The sequence below is a fragment of the Polistes canadensis genome, unplaced genomic scaffold (genome assembly GCF_001313835.1).
Source record: "Polistes canadensis isolate GaletaPanama2010 unplaced genomic scaffold, ASM131383v1 scaffold_282, whole genome shotgun sequence".
NCBI lineage: Eukaryota > Metazoa > Arthropoda > Insecta > Hymenoptera > Vespidae > Polistes > Polistes canadensis.
In genome coordinates, this window is record NW_014569829.1 from 49,377 (window position 1) to 58,786 (window position 9,410).

The following is a 9,410-nucleotide window of genomic DNA, read 5'->3' on the forward strand; positions in this document are numbered from 1 at the left end:
CGCACGCACGCGTACCTTTGGAGGATCATCGGCCGATCGAGAGAGGATAAAGTCGCGTTTTAAACACGCGACTTCCTATCGGGAACAACCGGCATATTATAATCGATTGCTTATTTTTATCACTTTTTGTTGTTGTTGTTCTTATTCTTCTTCTTTTTTTTTATAATTTTTCTTTTCTCTCATTTATCGTGAAGAAGTAAGAGAAGAAAGTGGGTTGGTGGGGAGCTACCACCAAACCATTTTATAATTTGTGAGATACTGCGAAACGATTTAAACGTCGAATAATTATATTTGTAAATCAATCAATTGTAATTGAATTAATTTTGTTTAATATCGATTATTAATTGTTTTCTTTTTTTTCTCTTGTCATTGTCATACTTCCGATTAAATAATAAACGGAATCATTGTTTACAATTGTCAAGAAGATAAACTGTTGAAATAATAATAATCGTGAAGATGTTGGTGGAACATTTAATGCAGATGCTTTCCAAAATAATGGGTAGCAATTTGAATGAATTATTATGCACTTCGATCGTGTTTTTTGGTGTATTGGTACTTGTGAAGATTATTCAGTGGTTCAAGCTAATGCTACGTTTACCACCCGGCCCATGGGGTTTTCCGTTTTTCGGTTATCTACTGTTCCTCAAGGAAGAAACATATTTGCAATACATCGAATTGTCCAAAAAGTACGGAAGTATATTCTGCACTTATTTGGGAAAACAACTAGTCGTTGTAATAAGCGATTATCAAATCATACGTGACATGTTCCTTCAAAGGGAATTCACCGGCAGACCGCATACGGAATTCAGCAATATTCTTGGTACTTATGGTAAGTTTCTGAAACATAATTGTTTAATAATATTCGTTATAATTCATTACTTTTTTTTTATTATTATTATTATTGTTGTTTTTACACCGTTGCTTAGATCGTATTGAAAAAAAATTGCGAATTTATCGATCGATTGATCGATCGATCGATCAGAGTTTATTTTAGCGCATCATTTCTAAACCACTCTCGTGCAACTAACTTCTCGGTCAATGCTAACTCGTACTATTCGCGATGTTGTAATCGATCGTCAATGCGATACCTCGAACAGATAGATCGACACTGATTCGCGTACACTGAAAAGAAAAAAAGAATAAAGAAAAAAAGAAAGAAAAAAAAAACCCAAGTGTTGTACCGCGTGTATCGCATACGTTAGTTGATTCGAACTTAAATTAATAGAATGTTTTTTTCTCTATTATCATCATCACAGGTATCATTAACGTCGATGGTCATTTGTGGAAGGAACAGAGAAAATTTCTATTAGGAATATTTCGTAGTTTTGGTAAAACTGCTTCTCACGGAAAGAAAGCCATGGAAACGAGGATCAAGGTAAGCTTTTTATCGAATCAAATTATTTGTTATTTATTTTGCGAATGAAGATGAAGAAGAAGAGAACAAGAAATAATATGTGTTTAATCAATCGGTTTTATTTTTGTTTGTTTGTTATTATAGCGAGAAGTTAAAAGTTTCCTCGAAATTTTATTAATGACCAGAACTGAACCAACAAGTCCAACGCATTTACTCGCTACGTCAATTAGCAACGTGATCTGTTCATTCTTAATGAGCGTACGTTTCGAACACGGTGAAATGAGATTCAAAAGATTCATGCACCTAATCGACGAAGGATTCAAACTTTTCGGTACAATCGCGCACGTCAACTTTTTCCCAATTATGCGTTATTTGCCACGTTCAAGAGAAGTCAGGAATAAAATCATCAAGAATATCGACGAGATGGGTTTGTTCTTTCAAGAAACTATCGAGGAACATCGAAGGACATTCGATCCTAACGTAACTCGCGATCTCATTGATTCTTACCTTTTGGAAATTCACAATGCCAAGAACGAAGGACGCGAGGCCGAATTGTTTCAAGGAAGAGATCACAGTGAGTTTATCCATTTTTTTCAATTCGTAAAATTTTTTTTTATACGAAATAATCATCGTCAGAAAAAAACAACACAAATTTTAAGCACGTTAAAAAAAAATGAAAAATAAAATTTCCAATTAAATATACGTATTTTTGTTTGTTTATGTTAACAGATCGTCAAATGCAACAGATACTCGGTGATTTATTTTCTGCCGGTATGGAAACGGTCAAGACAACTTTGGAATGGGCAATAATCTTCATGTTGCATTATCCCGAGGCTGCTAGAGCGGTACAAGAGGAATTGGACATGGTCGTTGGAAGATTTAGAATGCCAAGTTTGGATGATCAAGAATTTTTACCCATTACCCAAGCAACTATATGGGAAATTTTACGAAAATCTAGCATTGTACCGTTGGGAACGACTCATGCTGCCACAAAGTAAGTTAATCCAATTTCAAATCTTTGTATAATGAATCGATAAAGAAAGAATGATATATAGAAACGAAAAAAAATATAAAACTATTCAACTTAGTCTGTTCGATTGACGGGAATTCAAATCGTATTTCGCAACGGGACGAAAAAACGGTGAACCTCCCCGTGTGGGAGGGAGCCTTCCTCTTCGATGAAAATAACGCGTTGTGTTCGCGTGTGTGTCTTGTTATAATGTCGGAATCTCGTTCGCTTGCGATTGCCGATTATTCGGCGAGCAAAAGTGAAAGCAAAAGGTGCGTGGCCTGGGCCCCCTCGTGTCTGCTTTTCGGCCGGGCCCACCTTTACTCAAAGTTGCTTGCTTGCTTCGAGGTCGACGACACCGTTTTTTTTCATGGTGTGACCGAACAAAGAGCTTCAAATCGAGAAAATTTTAAAGAAAAAAGATAGTTTACTCGTTAACCGTAAATTTCCTTCCTCGAAAACAGGGTGGGGGTTGAAAAAAATGTACGTAACGTTGACGCGTGTCTCATATCACTTAAATAAATGCATGATTCTTTTTAAAAATGAAAATAATACGAAAAATTCGAAATCAAATCACATGTTTCTTTAATCCTAATCGTTCGTTTTGTTTGTTTGTTTTGTTTTTTTAAACAGAGATGTTATGGTGAAAGATTATCTAATTCCCGCTGATTCCCAAGTTGTGCCAAACATATACGCCGTACACATGAATCCGGAATTATGGGATAAACCTGAAGAATTTCGTCCGTCACGTTTCCTCGATTCCGAAGGGAAACCACAAAAGCCTAAACACTTCATACCATTTGGTATTGGTCAGCGCGTATGTCTAGGAGAAAAATTGGCAAACTATGAGATATTCTTATTCTTCAGTTCTCTTTTACACATCTTTGACATCAGGTTACCGGCTGGTGCATCGTTACCAAATTTACGATCAAATATCGGAGTTACATTGACTCCTGACCCGTACAAGGTTTGTTATATTCGAAGAAACTTCGATATCATCGATTTCAACATTGCCCCCGAACAAAACGGGCCACTCCGTAACGTTGGTGCTGTGTAAAAAGATAATTAAACAAAACAAAAAAAAAGAAGAAGAAGAAGAAGAAGAAGTGCCTCGAGACGATCACGGTTGTTGTTCCTATCGCTTTTAATCAGAGGATATGAACTTTCGTGCTCCTCGCCGAGCGTGTACCGAAACAGGAAAGAAAAAATAACTCTAATTGAGAAAAAAAAAAAAGAAAAAAAAACAATTCAACAAAATGACACCAAAACGAGACAAAAAAAGAATATATATCATAGAATTTTAATAACAGATGAATAAGATTAAGAAGAAGAAAATCTTTCCTCGGTTCACGCTGATCAGAGTACAAAAAAAAAAGCCTCTACGGTTCGAAGAAAACGTCTCTTTTTCACCAATCACAGCTTTACTTACTACCTAAACAAAAAAAAAAGAACGAAACAAACATTTCTCGCTAATTTTCCTGCCCAATCATTTCATCATACTTAACAAATATCGCCATATGAATATTTATTTATCGCGAATTACTACCCCTTACTCCTACAACCACCTACCTACTCGCCCCCTTAAACTATTACCATTATTATATAGATATATAGATATATTTCTTACCACAAAACACACACATACACACACATATACACTATCTTAAGCTTAAAAAACTTCAGATTATTACTATATATATATATATATATATATATATATATATAATTTATTAACCTTACACAGACATACACACACACTGAAAGACACACTTATAATTTCGTTAGAATCGATATTAGGTGTCTATAAACAATTACGTTCATAAATGTTAACTTTGTTCTTACGTTTAAATAGATGCCAACGAGGGTGGGGTTTAATTTATGGAGTAAGCGGACGGATAAAATAATAATAATACTTGTAAATAGTTATCGTTTAAGAGCGTGTGCGAACGTGAGAGAATATGAAAGAACGATTAACAACAACAAAAAGAATGAAAGAACAAAAAATGAGAGGGAGACAGAAAGAAAGAAAAAGAGCAAGAGAGAGAGAGAGAGAATTTCTGTTTGCGTGTGTGTGTGTGTGTTTCTGTATTTGCATGTTCATATGCATGCCTGCGTGTTACGAGCGTTGAAAGACAACATGCATGACGTTGTACTTGATATGCTAATTTAATGATTAATAATAATCCTCTCTCTCTCTCTCTCTCTTTCTTTCTTTCTATCTCTCTCATTCTCTCATTCTCTCTTTCTTTCTCTCTCTCTCTCTCTCTCTGGTCGACGAACCGCGTGCCCCGATTGTCGAGAACGCGAGATATGACAGAGAAACTTAAACTGCCTTCATCACGCCCGGCGAGGGACCAAAAAAAAAAGTAAATTCCTCTTTAGTGTGTTTGATAAATTTATTCTTTTTTTTTTTTTCTCTCTCTCTTTATTTTATTTTTTCTCTTCTTTTTCTTTTTTTTGAGAAATCAAACTCCGAAACACCAGCGAACAGCAATGTTTTAAGCAGCCATGACACGTGGCCCCCCTCCTTCACCCTACCACAAGGGTCCTTGCCCCTCTTAAGGGTCGAAGTCTCTTTTTATTATGTTTTTTTTTTTAACCTTTCTTTTTTATTCCAAAAAAAAAAGAACACAAACATTCCATAAAAATTTGTCAACGTGATTTTTGATTGATCGATTTATTATTTCTTTTTTCTTTTTTTTTTTTTTTAAACGAGGTAGCAACGAGAATGATCGTTGAAACATTTGATAAATAATTTTTTTTTTTCTTCATTTGTTTAATTATTATATTGATCGTTATTTTTGTTTCCAATTTTTTCGTTTCATTTTTCTTTGATTTTTTTGAGGGGTCGGGAAGGGGTCACGTGATTTTTTTCAACGGTAAAGATCGTGAATTATTATTCTGGAAAAAAAAAAACAAAAAATGTTGCAACACGATCGAACATGGCTGCCCAATTTTTTTTAGCTTTTTTTTCCTTTTGTGTGTGATTTTTTGTATTCGTTTTGCCTGCTATTTCTCTTGCATGTATTTGATGATTATTCTTTCATTTTCTAGGTATTATGACGATAATTATCGTCAATTAAACAGGTCATTTAAATTAGACCATGAAGATATAATCATTAAGATGATTATTTTGTAATTATTATTTTTATTAATCTCATCTTGTGTCATATTATTTAATACGTTAAACGTATACTTACCTATTTTTATTTTTTTTACATTTTGTTCACATTAGAATTAATTTTTCGATTGCATAAATTCAGGATTAAATCAATAATTTTGTTTTTCAATCGTAGGAGAAAATAAAAATGTTTGCCATTGATTAATAATCATTCCGTTTAACGTGTTGAATAATGATGATCATGATAATGATGTTGATAATGATAATGATTATTATTATTATTATTATTATTACTATTAATGAATTATTTTACAGTCATCGTCATGGCCGTGCCATGTTAATTACGCGCGAGCGAGATTCGAGTTTAAAAACATTGCAATATCGTTCCTCTACGTTGCGAAGAAACAGAAAAAATAATTATTCATTCGAATCAAATTTACATTTTTCTTTTGTTTTTTAATTTTCATTTTTTATCTCCACAAGAAACGTGCTACTTTTGAATATTAACAATTAACAACGCGGAACGATAAAGAAAATGATTTTATCGAAGCACGCTCGAATCACGGATTACCGCATTGTGTTCACTCGTTGATCGCGAAATACTGTGTTATAATGTTTGTTTTGCGTTTGTATGTGTTTGTGTATTCGTCTGTGTGTTTTTATGTGTGTGTGTGTTTTTTTTTTCTATATTAATAAAAGCAATGTTTTACAATTGGCACAATTTTTAATGTAATATCACCTGAATACGTTCCCATAAATTTTATTTTTCCTCCTTTATCATACGATACACGATTTTTACGTAAGATAAAAATTATTTGAAATTGTCATAATTATATTAATTCCTTTTTTTTTGTGTTTCAATTGCAATCGTATAAAATGATATTTTACAAATATGATTTTTAAATAAAATTGAAAAAATAATTTTTGTTTCGATGTCACACGAGGCTTAATTGTTAGATAAAATTAAACACGATTGATCAAATAAAGTTTCAGTTTTATTATAGATACGATCTCGAATGTGTAAAGTTTGTTAAATCCTATTATTTCTCAAATCGAATTAATCAGATTTTTTAAATAAACATCTTCGAGAATTGTGTGTACCTCTGTTCAAAATTTTAATCTAACCACGAACGTACAATAAATTCGTACAAATGCATTTAAAAATCTTTCCTTTAACATATCAGCGAATAATACAAAATTACAATGAGCTGCAGAAATAAATAGACTAATGAATCAGTCGATCGTTATACTGAAATTTAAGGTAATGTAACATTAAATAAATAATAATTGATTGCACAACCTTCAATGGTATAATATTCACGTCATTTTGCATCAGAATGATAATGTGAATGAGTTTACTTTGTAATAAAAACTCTTTTTTTATAAGAAATGATCTTATTTATCATGCAACTTCGCGAAAATATTTTAAGTAATTTCGTTTCTACGATTATTTAATTTTTATGGGGGAACGTCTACGAAAGAATGAAAAAGAAAGAAAATGAACGATTCGTTTACGAGTACCATAAAAGATTAAATTCGAACAGAAATGATAACCGGGTGTGTTCTGTCGAAATTTTTGCCAGTGGACATGTTTCTTTCAGCAGCAATTGGAAAATCGTCCCATCTACCAGACGACTAAAGTGAATTCAAGTTGACTTACTGGAAGAAGAGAAAGCTAGTCTTTCTCTTTCTTTCTTTCTTTTTCGTTTTCTTTTTATTTTCTTTCTTTTTATTCTCACGTTTCTATCGTAGGCCGTTGTTATGGGGAGGAGTGTGGTGGGAGGAGGTAAAACGGCGCCCAAAAGTCGTGCCATGAAAAAAATCACTCTCCCATAAGACAATGTTTGAAAACTTTCTTCGTCTTTAAAATTCCAAAGAAGCTTCCTGAAACAAAAAAAAAAAAAAAAAAAAAAAAAAAAAGAAAGAAAGAAAAAAAAGCAACTTCTTCTTCTTCTTCTTCTTCTTTTTCTAATCGTTAATATTTAATTAATATAATATGTTATTTATAGATAATCTTTTTAATTTGTTTAATTGGTATTTAATACTTTATGGGAGGAATCATCGTTTACGTGTTATATGGGGTTANTGGTATTTAATACTTTATGGGAGGAATCATCGTTTACGTGTTATATGGGGTTAAATTATTCAATATTATTTGAATTTATTGTCATTATTTATTTTTCCTTTTTTTTTTTTTTTATGGTTTAGACAAATCAATTCTTTATTAATATCTCATTGAAATTATTTTAATTAAATTAATTAAATTAACAATAAACGATTTTTTTTAACTTTAATAATTTATAAAAAAAGAAAAAAAGAATAATGAAACAATTCAACGCTCGCGTGATAATTTGAATCATCGATCAAATAGAAATTTCACACACAACATAAGTAGAAATATTCTGATCAATTCCCTAACACATAATTCTAAATAAATTTATTATGTTTTCTAATTATATTTATACAAATAAATAAAACGATCCTTTCCCTTTAATACAAATTGTTGATTACAAAGTTTGAAAAAATGGAAAAATCTTAAAACCCATTTGTAAACGTTGCACTATACCTACGATCATACTAACAATTATGCACACTTGTAAAAATCTCTGAGATATTTATTTCAAAATCTGAACAATTTCAATTAAGAAATAATAAAAATACCCTCACAATCAAACTATATATTTCTAATTATATTCTTTCATCCACACTTATCCAATAATAATAATAATAATAATAAACCACATGTTACGAGATCATCCAAACTATTAAACCAATGAATATAGTCTAACATCCAAATTCTAAACTTAACAAATTATTCATTACTTTTCCTTATCATTTTATTTTTTCTATATTAACCAACTAAACAGGGATAGATTTTTAAAAATTATCCCTCTAAGAAAAATCTCAATACCTTTACCCCTTTCGTAATATTATTTTATTAAATTACTTATCTCTCTCGTCTTCAAAAATAATATTATTCATAAAAATAAAATAATTAAATTAAAAATTATTAATTAGTATTATTAAATAGCTATCGTAGGAGAATTTGAACATTCAAAAGTACTAAAATTATCAACAATTAATCAAAACGAAATTTGAAATTTCCTACGATACCTCTATTTATTAATTATTTTATTATTTTCTTTCTTAAAATCTATCACCGAGATGCTGTTGAACAATACAAAATTTCTCGCTTGGTGTTGATGGTGGTGGTGGTGATGCAAGAGGAAGGGGTTGATGAGCGAAAATAAAAAGAAACAAAAGCAAATGATTTTGAACGAAGACTGCTTTTGGGGGCTGTTACGTAAGAGAAACTCACCCGTTCCGAGATTTCTAACGAAATAACGTCGTCGGTGGGTACATAATGGCGCGGATAAGGTTAATGACACGAAAGTCAGGTGGCCCCAAACCACACGCGAGTTACGTAAGGTCAGCTCGACTGCTACTCCGCAGAAGCCAAGTTGTGCTCGTTAAAGACGTGTCTTTCTGATCCTCCTTTCCCTCCCCCTTACCCCCCTCTTACTCCCCTTACTCACCACACCGTCACCCTCCTTTTCTCTCTCGAAAGAGAGTACACCTTAACTTCTTTCTCTTTTTCTCTGTTTATCTTGTTGCGAATATACCTAAAACACATCTGTTCATTTTTTTTATTTGAAAATTATCGATTGTCGATTAACCCCAGTTTTATTTTATATTATTATTATTATTTTTGTTTCTATTTCGCTCGTATGTTAATTAATTTAGATGCATTCGTTAATATTAAAAGAAAAAAAAATCGTATAATGGTAGTATTATAATACGATGTTGTATATATATGTATCTGTGATATTATTATTATTATTCTCGATTGAATAGGATTTTATTATGTTTTGAGTAATGGTTTATGAATGAAAATAAAATTGTAATTGAAGGAGGGGAAAGAAGAA

The 9,410-nt window shown here is 31.8% G+C and overlaps 1 protein-coding gene across 1 annotated transcript; it reads left to right on the forward strand.

Annotated features, from left to right (window-relative positions):
* The first annotated feature begins 357 nt into the window (after nucleotides 1–357).
* Nucleotides 358–4,002, forward strand: LOC106791057 (cytochrome P450 18a1). The gene is made up of 5 exons (XM_014756413.1): nucleotides 358–829; nucleotides 1,257–1,375; nucleotides 1,499–1,928; nucleotides 2,084–2,348; nucleotides 2,997–4,002. Exons 1-5 carry the CDS (start codon nucleotides 457–459, stop codon nucleotides 3,418–3,420), a joined length of 1,611 nt encoding a protein of 536 aa, XP_014611899.1. The 5' UTR covers nucleotides 358–456; the 3' UTR covers nucleotides 3,421–4,002.
* The last annotated feature ends 5,408 nt before the right edge of the window (nucleotides 4,003–9,410 follow it).

Bases quoted from the DNA above. Each gene is read 5' to 3' on its own strand.
- LOC106791057 (XM_014756413.1), top strand. From the start codon at position 457: ATGTTGGTGGAACATTTAATGCAGATGCTTTCCAAAATAATGGGTAGC. The intron at 830-1,256 runs GTAAGTTTCTGA...TCATCATCACAG, and splicing joins CAATATTCTTGGTACTTATG to GTATCATTAACGTCGATGGT. The intron at 1,376-1,498 runs GTAAGCTTTTTA...TTGTTATTATAG, and splicing joins CCATGGAAACGAGGATCAAG to CGAGAAGTTAAAAGTTTCCT.